Source organism: Chelonoidis abingdonii, chromosome 1 (assembly GCF_003597395.2).
Source record: "Chelonoidis abingdonii isolate Lonesome George chromosome 1, CheloAbing_2.0, whole genome shotgun sequence".
Lineage (NCBI taxonomy): Eukaryota > Metazoa > Chordata > Testudines > Testudinidae > Chelonoidis > Chelonoidis abingdonii.
Window position 1 is genome coordinate 51,231,159 of NC_133769.1, and position 22,285 is coordinate 51,253,443.

The 22,285-nt window shown below is 40.5% G+C and overlaps 1 protein-coding gene across 4 annotated transcripts in view; it reads right to left on the minus strand.

The window, feature by feature from the left end:
- MDFIC (MyoD family inhibitor domain containing) overlaps window positions 1-22,285 on the minus strand; it is a 98,742-nt gene that overhangs the window by 14,102 nt on the left and 62,355 nt on the right. For all 4 annotated transcript variants that reach the window (XM_032777459.2, XM_032777461.2, XM_032777462.2 and 1 more), the window contains exon 4: window positions 11,256-11,531. In XM_032777459.2, coding sequence (XP_032633350.1) covers window positions 11,256-11,531 — 276 coding nt within the window. The remainder of the gene's footprint in view (window positions 1-11,255; window positions 11,532-22,285) is intronic.

Consider the following 22,285-nt stretch of genomic DNA (forward strand, 5'->3'; position numbering starts at 1 on the left):
AAACCACTGAGCTATCCCTCCCCTCCTCATTCTAGAATCTAGATCAGTGTTTCTCAAACTGAAGTCACCGCTAGTTTAGGGAAAACCCCTGGCGGGCAGGGCGGGTTTTTTTTTTTTTTTTTACCAGCTGCGTCCGCAGGTCGAGCTGATCACGGCTCCCACTGGCTGCGATTCGCCGCTGCAGGCCAATGGGAGCTGCTGGAAGCGACGAACCGTGGCCAATAGAAACCACGATTGGCCGGACCTGCGGACAGGGTAGGTAAACAAACCCACCCAGCCCACCAGGGGTTTTCCCTACACAAGCGGTGACCCCAGTTTGAGAAACACTGATCTAGAGGGAGTCCTGCCGGGTTGTATACAGCATGCCTCTCCCTCCAGTGTATCCTCTCTCCTCCCCTTGGCATTCTGTCAAGAATAGAGGGGGACCTGGGTCCCACCCCAGGGTCCTGAAGGAGAGTTCCAGTGTCCACACCACTTGTTGGTCCACCCCAAATTGCACACCCCTGTAGGTCAATTCCTAATGGGCTGTGGCTCTTCTGTTTGGGGCACAGTCACAGGCTCAGTGTAGTCTGCTGGGGGACAATGTCCTCTCCTTCAGGGCCTCTCTTGGGTTCCCAGGTCAAAAGGTGTGTGTTAGGGTTACCACTTTTGAAATGCGAAAAAAAAAGACCGCCCCCCCCCCCAAGGCAAGCCTGCTGCAACTTAACCACAAGACAACTCCACAACTCCCTTCCCCCTCAGCAGCCAGCAGCCAGTTATCTAGAGAGAGAACACATCTAGATAAGACTGATAACTCCATTTTTTATTTTTACACTGTGACCCTATTTATCCAAGCTGCTTTGTGTGTGTGCATCATCGAGATTATTTTTCCCAAACTGCATTGAGTCTATATTTTATCTATACACCTGAATGTGAACATTCTGGAACTTTATACATAAAACAAATCCATAGAATCTATTTCTTGAATTTGTATTTACCATTTCAATTTGCCATTTCCAGCCATTTCTTATTTTTAATGGCAGCATTGTAGAATTCTAGACAGAAATAGCAGAGGTTGCGTCTAATGTAAAGCTCACTTTTAACCACTTCAGCACTGAGCTGATTCCACTCATCAGGCCAAAGGTTTGGTAGTGGGCAGACAGCTACTGTATTTTCAACAGTTTTGATCTGTCATCACTTAAACTAAGGAAGTGGGAACACTGCAGCATCTGTAGCTGGATACTAACTTTTAACATTAGATATCCCAGTGTATTGTGCTGATAATGCAAATCTTTAGACCCAGGTAAAAATAAAAACCTGGCAGATTAAATTATTTTTCTTGCAACTGGCAAATCCATATAAAAAAAGCCAGGCTGGTCAAATACCAGCCAGGTGGTAACCCTAGTGTGTGCGGGGTGCGAGAGAATATGGATCACAGTTTCCAGAGTGGCCGTGCCAATGCTGTATTCACTTTTCCCACTATAACACCTGATCTATAACACCACCCCGCTGTCCCTGGGCTACCAAAACCATTTTAAAAACCATTCCTCCACCTGCCGGGGGGCAGGCCTCCCTGACCTAGTACTGCTCCCCATGCCTTGCCGTGATTTAGCATAATGTCTGTAAAACCTTTCATACACTCTTCCACTCAGCTCTGGATCCGCCAGGTGGACTTGTGTTGACAGACCACCACATCCTGTGAAAAGAGATCTCTGCCAACTCCAGGTAGCACTTTAAAGCAGTATGTTTGCAGAGATGTATACCACCATAGAATTTCTGAGTTGTGGTTCTTCACAGACTGTTGCCATTGTAGGGGTGTACGATCGATCACCAGCTGGAATGGGTGACCCAACAGGCATACCTACAATCCACTTTAGCACGAGGGCCTCCTTCTCCATCACTGAATATGCAAATTCCTGGGGAGGAGAGGGGAAAGAGAACTTCCTGCTAAGATAAAGGATAGGATGTTTCACCTTTTCCCCCACTCCTTGTGACAGTAAGGCTCCAAGGGCAACATCAGATGTATTTGCAAAATGCAAGGTTTTGAGAACTTGCGGTGAAACCAAACAGGTTCCTGGGTCAGTCATTTTAATACCTGGAAGGCTTTGTCAGTTGCTTGAGTCCAGCAGATTTTTCTTGGTGGGATAATCTTCCTTGGAGATTGTTAAGAGGGTCCAAACTGTGGCAAAGTAGGAGATGAACTACCTATGGTATTCCGCTAGCCTCAGGAAGTGACATACTTGTTTCCTTCTAAAAGGGATTGGCATTCTGCCAAGGCCTTCACCTTTCCCAATGGAAGTAACCACCTCCCACCTTCACCACCAATAGGAGTAACCAGCCTCAGCCCACAATATATCCCAGGAAGTTTACTCTATGGTTGGCCAATTGACATTTAGTAGAGTTGGCTGTCAGACTGGCTTCCTGGAGTGCCTGTAAGATAAGTGTGAGGTGCTTCCTGTGATCGTTCCAGGTCTTGCTATAAATGAGTCTCTTCCCATTGTGTCCACAGACTCCCCACTTTCTTCCTCCAGGGCCTTCCTGGGGCCCACTTCTATCAATTCCCCAAAACTGTCAGTCCTGCCTAATTATAACAAGGTAGGCTAGGTTCGTAGTCACCCCCACACAGGCCATGTCTGTATGGTTCTGAATTGTTAACTATACCCACCTTGTGGGGTATGAGGCATATATCCCCCAGGATGCACAGTGGAAATGTGGCACCTAATGGCTCTCCCTTGATCCCAGCCTGGTATCCTCTTGACCATCATCTGATTACACTCAGTCTATTAAGCCTTGGACCTGATCCCATTAACTTGCACTGGGAACACCATTTTTTCTGTTCTCTTCTTATGGGCGCTGGATTCTGCCACACAGACCCACCCATATTTGCAACCCATATTTGGGAAAACTTGTGAGAAACTGCCTAGCTGCCCACACACAAAGCAGTTACCTGAGAGTGGAAGGGTCTTGGCTGCTTGTGCTCTCAGATTCAACAGTATTCCTGTGAAGGAGCCTCTTACCAGGCTGGAACTTCCTTCCTTACTCATCCCTCCAGGAACCTTAACTCCTGAAGGCGCTCTACTCAGCTGGTCTTCCTCCCCTTGGATAGGGAGGTTTCTCTCACACCACCCCTCCTTGCCCTTCCTCCAGTCACCTGAGTTGCTTGTGGCTGGGCTGAGTACCCCTCCCCGTAGTGTTTCTTGGACAGGCCCAATGATCAGTATATAACTCTTAATCAGTGTCACTGCTTCTCACAGTCTCTGATCAGTGTCTGGGTACTCATTCATATACTCTGGGCAGGAAAACTTAAAGGAATTGTTCTAACATGATCTTCTCAGCCACTTGTACTCCCATTCTTTCATCACACCAGAGCCACCACCAGCAGTGCTCCTTTAAAGTCTGGGCTACCACTGTGGGTCAAGCTCCACCCATAAATTTCTCTGGCTGCAACCCTCCTATAACATCACTACTGTAACTATAACAATTGCTTCGACTGAAAAGCAATAGAAAATATTTTTAGTTATTATCAGTATAATAAATGTCTTGCCTCCTATCTATTCCATTTCTTTTTTCCCTTCACTCTTCTGCACATGGTTCTCTGCTGCCTGGTTGCCTGACAACCCCCTACATATCCCTTCTTGCTACTTGATGCTCTTCTCCCTTGCTCCCCTGTACATGCTGATCAGCTCTCTGTTCCTCTTCACCACCTATTCACTGGCAATGATGCAGCTGGGCAGTAATTCCAGTCTCTCCTGGACACTGTTCCTTCCAAGTCTACTCAGTGAATACTAATGTCTCCTTTACCTCTGTAGCGAAAGGCCTTTAGAGGCACTGGCTATACTCCCACCTAGTTACTCATTTCCAGTTGTTTATACAGGCCTCAAAGTGTGTGTTTGTAAAGAAGAACCTATCCACATGTAGTAGTAGCTGAAAACAATTAAGAGAGTCAGCGCTCCCATGCAAGAGTTCTGCACAGCTCAATCTGGGAATATCAGTATAAAGAACACTAAATACAATGTTAAATGCAGTACTACTCATCCACAAAAAAGATTAGCAGAGGACCATACAGAATGGGCTATCATGGTTGCAAACCTCCAGTAATGGAGATGCTACTTTAAGAAATACAATGCTGCCAACAATCTGCACAAAAGACTATTTCTCTGAATCAACATAAGAAAAGTTAACAGAGAAGTTAACATTTTTTGTTCCAATGTGGCTATTTCAATTAGTAAATGCAAGTGTGTATTCATGTATTTGGAAAAAATGAGTCAACCCAGCATGCAATGGTCACCACCTAATCATCACCCTCTTCAGCAAGGTAAGTTACTATATTTCCAACAAAAAAGCTTTAGTTCTGACCTGTAGCTCAAAAATTACATTTTCAAGAGATACAAAGTATTGTCTTACCCTTTGAGAGTTTCTGTTGTGTTTGCAGTGGATGCAGGGGTGGCTCCAGGCCCCAGTACACCAAGCGCATGCTAGGGGCGGTAAGCCGCGAGGGATGCTCTGCCGGTCGCCGGGAGGGTGGCAGGCAGGGTGCCTTCGACGGCACGCCTGTGGAGGGTCCGCTGGTCCCGCAGCTCCGGTGGACCTCCCGCAGGCATGCCTGCAGGAGGTCCACCGGAGCCGCGGGACCGGTGACCAGCAGAACGCCCCCCGCGGCATGCTGCCGTGCTTGGGATGGCGAAATGTCTAGAGCTGCCCCTGAGCGGATGGTATGGAGTAGAGCATGGTTTCTTCAGGGACAGCATGAATTAATAATGGATGCAAAGTAAGTACAGGAATAGTGAGTACATTTATGCCCTTATAAGTCTGGATCTGAAAGTATTTCTAAATTGCATATTCTACCAAGCTGTCCCAAAGATACGTTATCTAATTCTTTAAAATAGCAGAATTTAAAGGTTTTTACTATTTCTACTGAACTGTATGGTCACATTGTGTTGAGCAGGCTGAATAGCAACTCCTAAAATCACAGGGACAGATTCTGGCCTATTGCAGTATCAGTTCATTCAGAGGTGGAATGGTTAGTGAAAAGGACTATGAGATGTTTTCCCCTTTGCTGGTAGCAGGGCAGGATCTCAATTTAGCACTTCAGAGAGTGTCAGCAGTGTCAAACTTCTGTATGAGAAGATGTGGTCTGTTGGGTAGAGTGAGGTGCGGGAAGGTGTTGGCTTTAGCTTTCTACTGGATATACTGAGGTCTGGAGCACATGCTAGCAGGTGCTGCATGCTGCTTCTTTTCTAGTGATCAGTGAAGTATGCCCTGTAGTGTACACCTCCATCCCCTTCTTCCCTGACTGATGGACCTTGTTGTGGGTGAGTGGTCAGTATGGGTCTTCACCCTTCTGTGCTGCTCCAAAGCACCATCATGTAAGTGGAGGGTTTTGTCCATAGATATTAGATTTGGTAGTGAACTGATGGACTATCTGGCATGAACAGATTAATGTACTCTGAAAGACATATTCAGCACATCATAAACCCAGTAGCCCAGCTATAACTGTCTCCTGCCTTTATATAAAAAGAATGCTTAAATAACACGGAGTGAGGGGAGAGTTTACCACACCATCCAATTTCTTTCATCCTGTTGCTGTGGAAATATGGAATTTTACAAGGCTCAATCTATTGTGTTGTGATTTCTGTAAAACAATACTTTCCTCTTCCCTATGGCCCATGCCAATACCTTATGATTTAAAATCTCCACTTAACTCCTACAAGAGTAACCCTGTCTCCAGTTCACTTCCTCCTTGGAAGTTGTACACCTTGTGAAAAATATTACTGTACTTTCATTAACAACTCATTTTCTGTCATTACTATTATTTAAATTATCTTTGCATTCTTCCCAGTCCATGGTTCATTTGGATTTTTATCTTCCTAAATCTCACCGGAGCATCTTCCTCTACTCTTCAGGTTCCCTGGGCTCTTGTCTCTCTGACTCATTTTTACTCCCTTTCAACGAACTCCAACCTTGATCCCTTTTTGAGTCTCCTCCATTTATCCTTGCTAATGTGGTATTTTCCCCCCTTTACACCAGCCCTTCTCCTTCTTTATAAGCCACATCTGTCCTCTTCCCCCTGCCATTTCCACTCCTGCACATTATACCACTCCTGTGCCATTCCTGTCACTCATGCACACACTCTTTCTGCAGGCTAAGTAACTACAATTGATTAAACGAACACTTCCTGTATTAGTGGTGTTGGCAAAGCCACCTCTGATAGATACTTTTAGTGATATGATACGTTCTGATGCTGCAAGGGCACATTTGACTGTGGGTTCTAATGAGTTTTTGACTGCAACACCCACTCCATGTTCACAGTGATCTTGTTTGCTTTTTCCATGCCAGAAAAAGGTGTCATGCATCTTGTGTCGGCTGATCTGATTTCAGAGAAAGCAGCTATGTTGATTCCAAACTTCTCCAGCTCTCTGTCAATGACAGCATAATTTCCTAAAGTCAATGACCTCCTCTAGATTGTCTGACATGCCCATGCACATTGTCCTCACATTCCAACAAGCACGTTTGAAGAAGGCATCCATTGAACCTTCAGTGTGTATGCCTAGGTAGAAATAAAAAAAAAAAAAAAGAAGACTAACACTTGGAACCAGAGCTCTCTTCTCCATACTACTGACTAGGCCCAAGATGTTTCGAGGGCAGCACAGTTGCAGGAGATGCCAGAGGGCAGGGCTGAATTACAGTACCAGCCTCTTGATGTTTTCTCCATAAGGGATTTGGTTCAGGCTTTGTTCATCCAAGAACTAGCTGCAAGACAGCAGCACCAGATGGACGTTTTTGGACATTGGCGATGGGTGGGGGTATGCCAGCTACCTATTGGAATGAAAACCAAGCGCTCAAACGCACGGCAGGTTGTACTGGATACGTGATACCAGTAGCCGGGCCTTATATGCCTGACCTGACAAACATTTCCTAACCTTACTTTTCTACGTAAACAATTGCTATCATTGTGACATGACTGTCAATTAAGCACAAGACAGAAGGTGTTCACAGGACAATATCTTTGTTAGGAAAGATATGGTTCACAATATGAAAAGGTTTTAGAAACTATGCTCAAAATTTGTGCACACCACTGCTAGGTGTATAAATGTACAATGGTTAGTTACAGCACTGAGGAGTGTGAACCTATATATTTGTACGTTTAACTGTATTTGTCACTTTGAATATAGTTAAAGTAGACTGAACATGCATTTGATTAATCATAAGTAAACTAGCCTTCTATAAGAAGTTACGAAAGAGTAACATTTTCATAACTGCCTTCAGAGCTGGGCAGCTCAAAAGCGGTGGCTGCTGGATGGGCACCCAGCTCTGAAGGCACAGCAGAGGCTGCTGGCCTGGCGCTCAGCTCTGAAGGCAGTGCCACTGCCAGCCACAGTGCTGAAATTGCTTTCCTTGCTACCCTTACTTCTCCACTGCTGCTGGCCGGGGTGCTGCTTTCAGAGTTGAGTGCCCGACCAGGAGCCACCACTCCCAGCTCTGCCTTCACACAGAAGGGGAGCATGATCAAATAAAGTTGAGAACCACTGCTCTAGATAAATGTTCTTTTCTGAAGTGGTGATTTATTCTCTGTGCATTATTTCAAATGACCAGTACCAGTGTGTCCACTTGCAGGTTTAATCAACAAAATGAGTGATGAGAGGCCACGATGAATATTTCCTGCATAATAAGGACTTAATACAAACATCATCAACAGTGTCCAGAACTCCACCTCCACTTCCAGCAGAATAAACTACTCAAGTGCTGAAAAAGTTGCCAGCAGGTTTATCCTATTTTTTAACACAGATACAGAAGTGTCCACTATAGGACCACAATGCAGAATAAACCACGTTATGGAAGAGAAAAGTAACATTTTTCACAGATGTGTATCCACCAGCTGATACCTCCATACAGTTTAATTACAACACAATAAAGCTATGCTGCACTCAAACTGAAAACAGGTAAACCTGAGCAACAATTTCAGCAGCTGTCTTAGATCATATTATACAGAGCCAATACAAATGTTCCCACCTCCAAAAACCATAGTATTAAGCACCAAATTAAACATGTCTAATTTTAGCTGTTGGATAATTCTGTATCTAGAGATTATACATGACGGTATTATACATGACTATACAGGGAGCGTACTTTATTTTTAATTTACGGGACTTGAGTAAGAAATCAACCTCAACTTATGAATGGTGACATGAAGTGAAGCAACAACTGTATCAAGCAGAATGACTCAAAACAATGAAAACAGTAAGTACCTGCTAACAGTTCCATAGTAATTTTTATATATCATATAGATACATGTTTTCACATATGAACAATTACTTTATATTTTAAGCCTTGTCAGGTAGGGCGTAGCTCATTTGTTTAAGCCCAAAGTAATTTGGGAGATCCCTACAACTAAGAGGAGTAAAGTTAGCCCTCTCTGCCCCCTTCCTTTTTTTTAAAAGAATACTCGAAGTCCACTGAATGAATCATACAGAAGGGTCCTCCTGCTTGCCCCTTGCGCCCTCTGGGGAGTAAACAATAGAGGAAGCAAGGGGCAAGCAGGAGGACACTTCTATTTGATCTGTTCAGTCGACTTGGGGTGTTTAGGGGAAAAAAAGCGCTGACAGGACTTACTTTACTCCTGATTTCCCCGGGACAGACTGTGCACAGCTGAGGCAGAATCTTTCTGGCGCTGCCCCACAGGTAGTGTTGCTCTGTGCCACCTCTGCACAGGCCTTTGGGCAAACTGCACAATCCAATCCTAACTATACAGTGTCATTTCTAAGCATACACAGCACAGTATGTGTCATTATTGAAACTTTCCATGCTCTATGTGTTTACAATGTATTGAGGATCTATGTTGAACTTCAAAGCAGCAAATCTACAGGGAATCCCCTGAAGTTTCATTTGGGCCAGGAAATGGGAGCACAATGACTGGAGGGAAAATAGGACTCAATTTAAAAAAAACACATCTGAAGGGTTTATTTTGCTTTATAATTGATTTTGAAAAGAGAATTAAGTTACTGAGAAGTTGTGTCTGCATATAGGATTCTTGTTACAAGACAATGCTTCAAAAGAGATTTCAGGGGCTGAATTGCTGCTGTTTAGTGTTAAATTAAAAAAAAAAGTAATATTTCTGCCCATTTTATTTTGAAGATTTACAATTAGCTGTTGAAGACAGAATTGAGAGAAAGGATTTCCTGGTTATGTTCTCAGCTATGCCAATGACTTCCTGCAAACATGGGCAGTTAAAAGAACAACTGGATGCAAGTTTTTATTTTTTTGCATGTTAAATATCCACTAATTTGAGTGCCCAATTTGAGGCACATTGAACCTGGTTTTCAGAGGGGATAAGTGCATTCACAATCTTAATTAGGTAAGTGGAGATTCAGGTGTTTAGCATCTCTAAAAAAGCAACCTGGAGGTGTCAAACCGAACAACAAAAAATTGACACCCTCTATGTTTATAAGTGGTGAGTCAGTTTCTTCACTTGTATCAATGTGTTGACTTTCAAAGATTAGTAATTCTGGAATTATACAGCACAGGCAGAAGTAGAGCAAACTTCCTCATGTGCACTGTGAATGTCCCTCAACCTTGACTCAGGGTTACCACCACCAGGGATAAGAGAATCTAACCTCATTCCATCTTTGCTGAGGTTGTCAATAAAGGGTACTTGTTATCGTGCCAATACGACTGTGGCTTTTAGTCCCACAATTAACACTAAATCTTGAATTGGAATTTATAGTTCTACCTGCCTCTCTTAGCAGTCAGTTTTCCCCTGAATACCAGTCATGATTCATTTTTTGCCAATAACATGATTTTCTTAAGTAGCAGTTACAGTCTTACAAATTCACACTGTACACTTTTCCCTACCCACCAACAGGAAGGAGCACCAGTTTTTAGGAATACTAAAACATCCTTTTAAGAGTCTAGATTTTCTAAACTCAGCAATGTTCAGTCCACATGAGCCACATAAGAAGACAATATGAAACATGAGTGAGTATGAGGAAAATATTGGGTAGGGAGGTGAAGTGGATTTAAAATGAAATAAAGCAGTAGAGGGGTCTAGCAAAGCAAAAGATGGTGCATTTGGCAGTAAATTTGAAAAGAATGAGAGGGTAACCAGAGAATAATAGCAGGTAGTTGAAAATATCATATGAAAATAAATTCACTGTAACCAGAATGAGCCCCACAGTACCAGTATGAATGACTCTACCCCTGAAGTAATTACACATTTTCACTCAAAAGAAAAGGCCACTGAAGTCAAAGGGAATAATTCCACAGCTGTAACAGGCTTTGGTTTAGGCCTGATATGTACATATTTTCTGATGCTCTTCTCCTTAATCCTCCTTATGCCTCCTCTCCTCCCATCCAGAATGAGAGTCTCCATGTCTCTGAACAAAATTACCCCCCAATCCCTGTCCCTTACGATTCTGTGTTTTTACCTGTGTTCGCAGACTGCTTAAGCCTGTTCCACCTTCCTCCCCACAACAGTGCATGAAAGCCTGTTTCAACATCAATAAAACTAAGAGAGCTTCTAGCGTAGCTCCTGTTGTAACAGGCAGAAAAGCTTTCTGAGTATATTAATACTAATGGAAAGGCAGTGAATTGAAAATGGGCTCAGGAACTCTGGGGCCATTAGAGTAATTGCGGGCAGTGAAAAATAAACACAGCTAAACATAAGGAAAAAATTTACTTTTATTTATTTAAGCTGTGCATAGGGAAGAGAGGGTAAGAAGCAATTGTTCCATGCGAATTATTTACAGACTAAATATAGTGTAATGCATGATATATAAGTAAGTCAAAATAAAACACTGGTCTAATTTTAACTTCTGATGTTCCGATCACACAGGAACTCAGGAAATCTGCTAAAAGCACATTTTCAGCAACAAATCTTGCCCTGGGAAAATCTGCCATTACAGGAATTAAATGTTTACTAATCTCCCAAACCAATGCTTGTACACCATTTGTGGTGTATTTGTGAGGACATTGCCAATTTAGAGCTGCAACTATTCAGTCTGAAAATATTATCCAGCCATGGTAGAGAAATGTTTGAAAGCAGGAAATCAACTATTGCTTCAATTTCCTTCAAATACTTAATATTTTCCTTTGAGGAAGTAACTTGTGTTTTATCATCATTTTTTCTATTTGCTTCTGGAGCATGAGCCATGCTCTTCAATTATTTTTAGTTGATTGTGTAATTATGAGAGAAAATGGGTTTTGGTTAATCTGTGTTTGATTTGGTGTGGCATTTTTTTTGTTTCTGTTTGTTTGTTTTTAGAATAAGAATTTCATCTTACCTTCAGGAGAAGAACCTGGTTTTTGAGAATATGCAAAGCTTATTTTACTTTTCTTGCTGCTATCACTGTTGACAGACAAGCTGGACTGAATTTTTCTGTGCATTTTTTGTGAAACAGGAACTGAACATTTTCTGTTATCTGTAGCTACATGTTTGACCCCGTTGTGAATTCCATTTCCATTACTCAGACCTGCATGACCATTCTGTATCTTGCCAGTTTCTTCCTCGCTCTTTTCCAATGCTGAAGTATTTGGCTGAGGCAAGCGTTGAGGTTGTGCTTAAAACAAAAAAGAGAAAGAGTTAATACAATTGTCAACTGGTATCTGAAAAGACTGAGACCTGACTGGGGACATAGCTATTTATTGCCTTTATTCAGCGACCAGAGAGAAAGTGGAGAAGTAAGTTAATGAAAAAAAAAAATTTCTAGACTAAAAATTATGGAGTGCAATTTAAACATTCATATAATGCCATATATATATGACACTTACAAAGTCAAGAATAAGACATGGTCCTTACCCTGAACAGTTTACAATTCCGCATGCATTAGAGGGAAACAGCAGGAAGAACAGAGAAGAAAGGAGAGAAGACCTGGGCAGATGGAAAGAAATGGGAAGAGAGGGAGAACAGTAAGCTGAAAAAAGGGAAGATACAAGAATGGAGAGAAAAGGAGTTAGAATGTGGTAACAGTAAAAAGGATATGGGAAGATAATGGGGCAAATGAGATAGAAGAGTAAAGGAAGGAGAGCAGGGGAATGAATAAGAGTATACAAGCATGATAGTACAGACGTGAAATAGGAGGAAGGCAGATAGGCTGGTCGAAATATCCCAGATGACAAGGAAAGGGAGGACAGACAGACAGCAAAATTCTGAGCTGAAACCCGTGAAGGCCAATGTTTCTTGGGAAGGACTAAAGCACAGGCTTTGGGGAGTGGGGCCGTTGGTTCAACTTACAAGGGCAGCATTTTCAAAAGCAATATGCCAACTGATCTGTCTGGCAACCAACAACCCATGCTAAAAATCAGATCCTCCCAATTCAAAGTCACAATTTAAAAAATGTTTGTAATGGATCAATTCAAGTTCTAACTGATACAAATTTAAACCTTCAAAAGAACAGTTGCCTAAACTGTGTCTAGGACATACTAACACAAATTCACAATACTCCAGTTAAGATTATTCAAATACTTGTTATAAAGTCCTATTAATAGGATGTCTATCACCAATTAAAAATTCTCTCTGGTCTAAAACTTGACATACAATATCTCAAAGCAGCAGAAAATATTTGCAGACAATATCTATGCCAAGGATTTTTAAGTTTATATGTAAGGAAAAGAGCAGTTAGGATTTTTAAATATGCTTTTTATGCTCCTAATTTTAAAAATGTTTGTGTTTTTAAACAGAAATATTAGTCCCTAGTGTGGACTAGTCACATTACCTTAAAAAATTGATACCTATGGAGTTTTAAAATGAGTGAAGTCACGTTACAGTGACATAATGAAGTTTGATCATGTACAAAGCATCAGCTCGAGGCCACAAATGAACATACATGAGCACTGCAGAATCTAAAAACACCTCTAAATTCCAATCTTGCGTAACAAAGAGTGGACACATTCCTTTTATCCAGTATAGGTTTTCTAGGTGCTTCCCCTATACTGACACTGACTCAGTCTTTTCTAGATTAAATCTCACTCAGGCACCAAATCAGCCATTTTGCATTTAATGAATCACAACAGCAGATTTATAATACTGAAAGCAGTTTATCAGATTTCTTATTAACATTTCATCTAATTGCAATTAGATTACACTAAAACATACAGATTGAAATCAGGGAATAATTTTAATGTGCCCCTGAACCAGATGTTTTCCTCCATAGTAATCCCAAATGAAGCTACTATAGCTAACTGAACATTGCTAAGGCGATTAAAAAAAAAAAAAAAAAAAAGGGAGGGGTAGTGGTTTATTTTCTCCCCTCTCTTTACAAATACATTTCTCATTTTTCAGAATGTTTCTGCCTATCTCCGACACATGCCTGCCTCACTATGCTGACTCAAGATCAAAACTTCAATGATAGAAAACAGTGGAATTGCTCCTATTACTTAACTACTTCCCCTTTCTTGGTCCTTTAGATCACGACTTAAAAAATTTACCAGACACTAAAATACTACCTGGAAGTCTAACCCTACTAAGACTGAGCAGACCAAAAATTCAGAGGGTGAAAGGTTCACACGCACACAGTGGAGAGCTCCAGGGACACTGCCAGGTGAGAAGATCAGCTCCCTGTCCTCTTTTCATTCAGGAGAGGAGCCACGAGGTTTTGTCCCCAACTTGGGGTCTCCATTTTGTATCAGCCTTCATTTAGTATATCTAATACATCTGAAGCCCAATCACCCACACAGCTGTAAGGGAAAAGGTATGCAGTGTTGTAGCCATGTTGGTCCAAGAATATTAGAAAGACAAGATGAAGTAGTACCTTTTTTCTGGACTAACTTCTGCTCGTGAGAGAGAGAAGCTTTTGAGCTTACACAGAGCTCTTCTCCAGATAAGAGACAAGGAGCTTCTCTCTCTCTCTTTTCCCCCTCATTTCCAGAATCTGCCTGATGGTCGAGTTGGCAGGCCTTCACTATTCTACATGTTGCCTGCTTCCTGGTCGGTGCAGCAATGGAGAGAGAGTGGGGGTGGAGGCAAAGAAGGCTCTATTATTCTACCAATCACCCTGCCTTTGTTTATTGGTTACTTCTTCCTCTAATAGTTTTGTCAAGTGCAGCAGCTTGAAACGGGCCTCATTCCTGACCATTTCACTGTTGCCTGCAGGTTTGGAATAAAAATACTGAAATTGATTTGTGTTTTGAAGCTTGGAAGATCTAGGAACAACAGCACAAGCACTTAGGCTGTCTTCTCTACAGACTCTGGAGAGTCTTGTTATACATTCTGTTAACACTGAAAACTTGTCTTCATAACCATAAAAAAGGTCTAGAAACAATTTTTGGGGAAAGGAAAACTTGGAAAGAACCCATCTGAAACAAGTTTAGACAGGGAATTACAAATATACTTTAGGGAACAATCTACATAAATTTCACCTACATAATAGTAAAATTGTACACATATATGGCTAAGTTCATCCAATGGTCTCAAACCACTATCCAATTATATTAGTTCCATTTTGAAAATGGGGAAACGGAAACATGTTAAATGGCTTGCTCATGGTCCCACAGCAAACTATTAGCAAAGTAAGAAATAGAATTCCTACTTCTCAATTTCTAGTTGCTCTAACTAGAAGCATTATGTCCCAATAGTTCTTTTCCATCTCTAATGTAAATAATTAGGAAAATTGAAGTGATCCTTTCCAGGTCTCAGAGGAAACTAAACTTTCTTTGCCCACTCAAATTTCTGCTGGTAAGTATTTTGCTTAGAATGCAATGGTACCAAGTGTTACAGCAGCACACCAATAGCCTAAGGTTGCTGAGGGAGTGGACAATCTTCCTCAATAGATGAAAACAAGAGAAGAGGGTAAGAATTCTGTGAGTCTAAACACAAAATTACTAAAATTGACAGTTATGACCTTTTCCAAGCCAGCTAAATTGGTGGTGGTGGCTTACAATTGTTTGTGCATGTTTGGAGCTTTATTACAATACAATAACTTGACAAATTATCCAATCTTCAAAATTATGTCTGTTTCTGTCAATTTCTGGGTGAATGGGAAGTCTTGAGGTAACTAAGCCATACTCAGTTATTTGTTTTAGCTTTATTTTATTATTATTTATACTAAGGGTTGTTTTTTGTTTTTTTTTTTTTTAATAATTCTGTTCCCAAAGTTCTCTTACTTCAGCCTTTTAACATTAACATACCATTTTTTAGCTGACTGGCTTTATAGTATTCACATATGATATGTAGGTCAAATCTGAATAAAACCCCCAAAGGTATTAGTTCTCAATTTAAATTTATTTTAACTTTATTGATAATTTTTCACCAGGGAGACTTGAATCTTATGGTTAAAATACACTTGAAACCAGTTAGGAACTACAGGATTGCATTCTAGCATAAAGAACAAAAGCACTTGACAGTTCTAAGATTAAGTCACAATCATTTGGTTTAAAACAGAAATATTTTACCTTTTTTAAAAAAAGGTTGTGTATATCTTTAAAAAAAGTAATATGGGAAATGACACAATGCTTCTTAAAACACAGTGATACCCAGGGACCCTCACTCTCCCTTTAATGATCCACTGCTCTCATTGAGCTGTCTTTCTTTTTTCACATCTTTACATATGTGACAGCTCTCAAAAGTAGACCATAGACCATCTGGCATTTTCAGAGGTGTAACTTGTGCAAATTCAGCTCTACTGGGAACACAATGCTATCTTCTGCCTGCGTTATAAAAGATACAATAGAATGTAGAACTTATGAGTTGTTTTGAATTATTCATTTTTTGCCTGTATATTCAAGAAATTTTACAAACTCTGCATTTTGTACTACATAATCACATGCGTTAAAGGTACAAAGAAACTTTTTGACACCTCTTTTCTACAGAAAGATGGCATTTTGTTTGATATGTGAACATTCAGCGTCTGTTATATCATTCTAAACAGGCCGCGTGCTGCTACAAAAGACCTCATTTTACACTCTATGTATGAGCAAAAATTTTATTCTTGATATTCAGTAACTAATGCAATACACATTAAAATTTCAAATACCAGATGTATGAACATTCAGTTACTCAAAATCAGAATAGCACTGGTCACCTACTATATGTTCAACACACTGGGGGGGGGGGGGGAGGAAAAAACATTTCCTTGCACAACACAGAAATATTGTAATTTTAATTATCCACAATGAATAGTTTCAAATGTCCTAAGAAATACTATGCTTTTTAAGTTAAAATGTTTTCAATGTATAGCAAAACCAGTAAATTTAGATCAATATTTTATACAGTGCTAACGCTAGTGAATTTTCAATAAGAATGATAAATACTGGATTAATGATTCAATAGAGTGAATCTCTTGATAGAAAACTTGTAGATAATGTAGCTAGGAATAACTATACATGAATCTGCTGCCTGTGGAAATGCAATAAAAAGGCAATATATTGCTATAACATGTAATCTATTAGCGTGTTTCACTGCTGCCCTGTCATGAGTCTCTTTACAAAGTGGGCCTTAATACAGTAACTGTGTTATTTAACCAACTTTATATAATAATTTAATTGTAAAGTGAGTAAATGGTAACAAAGTATTCCAGTATTTGAACATTTACTATGGTTTTGATAATTTTGAAGTGATTATTTGCATTCTTATTCAGATTTTGAATGCAAGCCAGTTGCCAAGGTCACAAAAAAGGCTTACTTGAATATACCTATAAACACATACCCCTATACACAAAGAATATGACTTTTGTGATGATTTGGATAGATTTAGAAAACTACAATATACATTTATTGTACCTGTGACTAAACCTTTATTCATCTAAAGAGAAAATACATGCAAACATGGGGAAATTCCCTTTTTAGCATAAAAAGATCTGTGTAAAGACATTTGGGATTTTACACAAACTTTTTTACTAATATATATGTCAGATTGCACAAAATTCCTCAGAGCTGAAGGGAGTCAAATGACGACAACATCAGGGGGAAGAAAACCTGAGAACACGCATTAGCAGCCTAATTACGTTTCAAAACAACTCCAAGGCTGGCAACACAATGTGGAGTTTACCAAGCAGCCCATCTAAGGAAAAGTGTCCTCCAATTTATTAACTGAGTCATCGGATTATTATCCAGAAAGAAGATTCAACACTGTGGTGGTTCAGGACATGGCATCACAACACTCATTAGAGCAACATTTTTGAAATACACCTCTACCCCGATATAACGCTGTCCTCGGGAGCCAAAAAAATCTTACTGCATTATAGGTGAAACTGCGTTATATTGAACGTGCTTTGATCCGCCGGAGTGCGCAGCGCAGCCCCGCCCCCCTGGAGCGCTGCTTTACCGCGTTATATCCGAATTCGTGTTATATTGGGTCACATTATATCGGGTAGAGGTGTAACGTAAAAAAAAAAGTAATGTGGATACATTAAGAGATCTCATTTCCGCAATTTATTCTTTAATAAAGAAAAAATGATGTCTTCTGGAGGGTACTGAGAAAATATGAAGGACTATTGCAATTCAAAAATGTACTTGTCACTTGTTTTTCTCCCTACTTTAAATGCAGCAAGTGGAGTAATCATCTTTTTGGAGATAGGAAGGTCCTGCTTTGGTCCAGTAACATCAAAGGACTGGCTCTCCACTGCTTTGTATGGTAACTGTATACACCTACTGTGCACAGGCTGAAAAGACAAGACAAACAGCAAAGCAGTGAAAAGTCAGACCCCTAGTTTCTAGCCTACTCATCTTCATGACACAAATTTGGTCTTGAGAAAAAACACACTGCAACTAACCATGGGTTATTAAAAAAAAATTCCACAATTGTAATTGTCTCTATTTAAAGTAAAACTAAGATGACTGTACAACTGCTTCAAAGAAAATCCTGATGTAAAAGGCAACATTCAAAATGACTGTTGCACAAAAGCTTATATTTTAAAAATTACACATAGTGTGTGCATACCTTCCATGAGCATATCATTTTAGTAAAGCTTGTAGGACTCAAAGACCTCAGTAGTTTCCCCTCCTTCTCTCCCCTCCCCCTCCCTTCAAACTAAAATCCTGACTAGCCTCTACATGAATCTTCAGACTATATCAATAGGTAGCTCTGCATAGCTATCTAGAATATTAACATTCAGATTACAAGATGAACCCTTTGTGTCAACCTGTGAAGTGGCTTTTGTCAGCAATTATTTTTGAATATTTTCTAGGAAATAAATAGCATATACTGCACCTTCTGTATCAAAGAAAGCATACATTAACTAAATAATAAGGTACCATCAAGGTACAATCTATCTTTTAAAATCCATTTTTCACACTGAATTTTTTATACCATGCTGACTTTAGAAGGAAAACAAAGTACCAACTAACAGCATCAACCATTTTTTTTTAGAAATGTCTTTATGTTTTACAAGAAGTATCTTCAAAATGAATACAATATATTACTATGAAACAGGATTTCTTTGTAAAGAAAATACTTTAGTGAAATTGCTGGTAGAAGGTTTTACAAGACCCACACTGAGGACAGTTTCTTAGAATGCGTCAGAAAACACATCCACAGAATACCAAACATAATAGGAGTGGAAAAATAAATTTTATAACATCAGTTTTCAACCTAGGGAGAGGGAGACCAGCCTTTGGCAATTGTGTGCAAATCTGAGAGGTGAAAAGGTGTCACAAAGCTGTTCCCATCAGGCTGGATAAAATATTTTAAAAAATTATTTAGAAATCAAATTTTATTTACATTAAATACATTTTTCTTTTTAAAAATAAACCCACTTACAATTAAATCTGAAATTGACAACCTATGTTAAGACCTAAGCTCCTTATAATCTATTACAATAATTTAAAGTAAATATAAAAAACACTATCAAGCAGTACAAGTACTCGCTGGGTACTTGAAATTTTAAAGAATTTTGAAGAAAGTCAAACCATTGAACTGGTGGAAGTCACTGGCTAACCATCTGGCATCAGAGTCTGTTGAAGTGCTAAACTAGCTTTTGACAGAAGTATTCTCTTCTGTAGGTGCAGGGAGAACATTAACTGCAGTTCAGTTCATTCAGCTAGTTCAGTACAATGACTAGCTCATTCAAAGTTGAGAAATCAACAGAGTTGGGGAGGAAGGGGGCGGGGAAAAGGCAGGAAAACTTGCTTTCGTCCTCCAATCTATGAATCAAAACTACGTGCAAGAGGATGAGATCTACTAGGTCTAAAGTGTGAATGGTCACCATGTCCATTAAATTCACTAACTAGAGAATGTTTCCTTTGTTTAATAAATCAGGTTGTTTTATATGCAAAACATGTCTTAATAAAAACTTGATTTTCCCCTTATATATCTAGCACATTTAAAGGTAGTTTCATTTAGCTTATACAAACAAATTTAAAATACTGTTTTGTGCATTTTAATTGAATTCAAAATTTCCATCCAAATGCAGTCTGACCCAAATCATGAGTAAAAAACAAAAAAATCCAGTAAATAAGAAATGTGCTAGTCACCATTTTCTAACAATAAAAACCATAAAAATTAAGAATCTGAATGTGTGTTAAGATATCGAATTTATTTAATCAATGTGTATTGATACAGGGTAATACCAAGTTATACCAATCATTATCTTTCTTAAGAGCTATAACTAAAAAGTACAAATGTAAAATAGGACTAAAATTGACAATTTAAATCCAGGTTTCCTGGTTACTGATTTTAATCATGATTTAAATCAGTTATTTAAATTACTTTTATTTAAATCGATCCACCCTGGTTCCCATCCCATTTTGAATCTTTTGTGGAACTTCATTTCCTCACTCACTTGGAACCAGTTCTTCAGATGCCAGCGGTACTCTCAAATATGTGTATGCATGCCTACAGCACTTCCTCTGGAAGTACTGCAGGATCCTGCACCTCCTTTGAAGGGCAGCAGGAACTTGTTCAAATGATTCTTTGATATATCCAAAAGAAAGCAGTTATAAATTCCATGGAAAAGGTTGAGAATTACAAATTCATACAGTTGACCAGTATTCCCACTGAAATAATGTTAAATATTCCATTTATGACTCCTCTTTCTTCAAATGGAGTTTCAAATGTTGACGGAGTCACCATCTAAGAAATGCCTATTCAATTTTTTCATTAAAAATAGCAAGTTATGAACTTTTGCTGAATTATTCTATTCAATTTTTTTTTAACTGTCCATATCTTAATATTCTAACATTAGGATATTTTCCTGCCCTTTCCTTACCTTCAACTGTCCAAGAGGTTTTTCGTTCCTTCTCAAATGCTAATCATGCCACCATCATCCACATTTGCGTGTGTTTAGGCTAAACCACACTACTCTGCTACCTGGGATTAACTTTCAAGGCAACTTGGAAACTCTCAACAGAGCACGAAGTAGCTAATAACGTCCAGAGCAGGGAAGACCTTTGAAGACATAGTGCATCTCCGGTTTGCACACTGCAGCAACGGTCAATCCATTTATACACACACACGGTTGCTACAAGGCCCTAAATGGCCAGGCCTCAAGTTACTTACAGTAAGAAACTGGCTTTCCCTCTCTGAGCCACAATATGATAGTTTGTCAGGAAAATCAGACAAAGCCAGAACAGTCTAGGTAGAATGTGCTCACTTCTGGAATTTGCACTGATCCCCCTCCCGCCCTCTGAACCCCTCGATCCTAGCCCAGAGTCCCCTTTTGTATCTCAAGCCCTTCATTCCCAGCCCGAGCCCACGCTTCCAGCCAGAGCCCTCACCCACCCATGCCCCAACAGCCTGTTCCATTCATGATCCCCCTCCCACCCTCCGAACTCATTGGTCCCAGCCTGGAGTACCCTCCTGCACCACAACCCCTTCATCCCCAGCCCTGATCCCCCTCTCGCCCTCCAAACCCCTCGGTCCCAGCCTGAAGATCCCTTCTGCACCCCAAACCCTTCATCCCCAGCCCAACTCCAGAGCCTTCACCCCCTGCACCCCAACCCAGAGCCCCCTCCTGCACCCTGAACTAATTTCTGGCCCCACTCCAGAGCCCACACCCCTTCCCACTCCTACCCCCAATTTTGTGAGCATTCATGGCCCGCTATACAATTTCTGGCCCCCAAGCCAAAAAGTTTGCCCATCCCTGCGCTTGAGAGTACACAAATGATGGATCAAAATAAGGCACTAATTAGAGGTCACAGAAATTAAGCTCTTCTGTGTGTTTTTGCACCACTGAAAATTCTCTAAGTCAAGGGTTGTCAACGTTTTTCTTTCTGTGGCCCCCACAACATGCTATAAAAACTCCATGGCCCACCTGTGCCACAACAACTGGTTTTCTGCTTATAAAACCCAGGTATGGCATTAAGGGGTAACAAGCAGGACAAGTGCCCGGGTCCCCATGCCACAGGACCTCCCTTGAAGCTAAGTTGCTCAGGCTTCGGCTTCAGCCTCAGCCTCGGGTGGCAGGGCTTAGGGACCTGGGCTTCAGTCCAATGCGGTGGGGCTTTGGCTTTCTGCCCGGGGCCCCAGCAAGTCTAACGCTGCCCCTGCTTGGCAGTCTCCCTGCAACCTGTTTGCCCTCCCCTCCGCCAAGGGGCCCCGGACCCCTGGTTGAGAACCACTGCTCTAAGTTAAATATTGAGACTATATTTGTAATAGATTAAAAGAGACTTACCCCAAAAAGTATACAGGAAAATTCTTGAATTTATGCTTAATAGAAGATCCTAACACACCAATATGATCAACTGTTTCACTGAGAAACAGAGCTTGCTTCTAGATTTATACTTTTATAAAGAAGACAAGTGTACCGCTAGGCACCAAAAAGTAAACTGCACAACTGGAATGACAATTACAGCAATCATGTAATTAGCACATATTACAACACATGGTCATACCACTACAAAAACACACACTGGTGTCCAGTGAGACTTAGATATACTAAACCACGTAGTTAGAACGATTTTGATGCTTCCCACTATTCTACCTGGAGGCTCTCAAAAGAGTGTTTAAACAGAGGACACCAAAAATAGGATACTGGCTGCTGGTTGTCACCTACTAAGCTGCACTACAGAATTGTACAAAACAGGACTAATGACCCTACCCCAAGAGAGAGTGGAGTTTCTCATTCTCATCAGTAATTCCATCAGCTAGACCCTGTGTGAAAGCCACCCTACACACAAACCAATCAAACAAACAAAAAATAACATAGTTGAAAAATTAGTTGGAAAATAGCCATTTCCATTGTCTGCCAGGACTGACTGCGGAGACAGTAAAGGCAGGCTAATACCATTCCACAAGGTTGTCAGTATTCTCCCCACTCCTGCCAGTCACACCCCTAACCCCACAGAAATGATCATCAGGCTTATTCACAGTGTGACTTGTATATTTAACTTTCATACGACTAGGGCTTCACAAACACATACACTTTCAAAAAACAGCCAACAA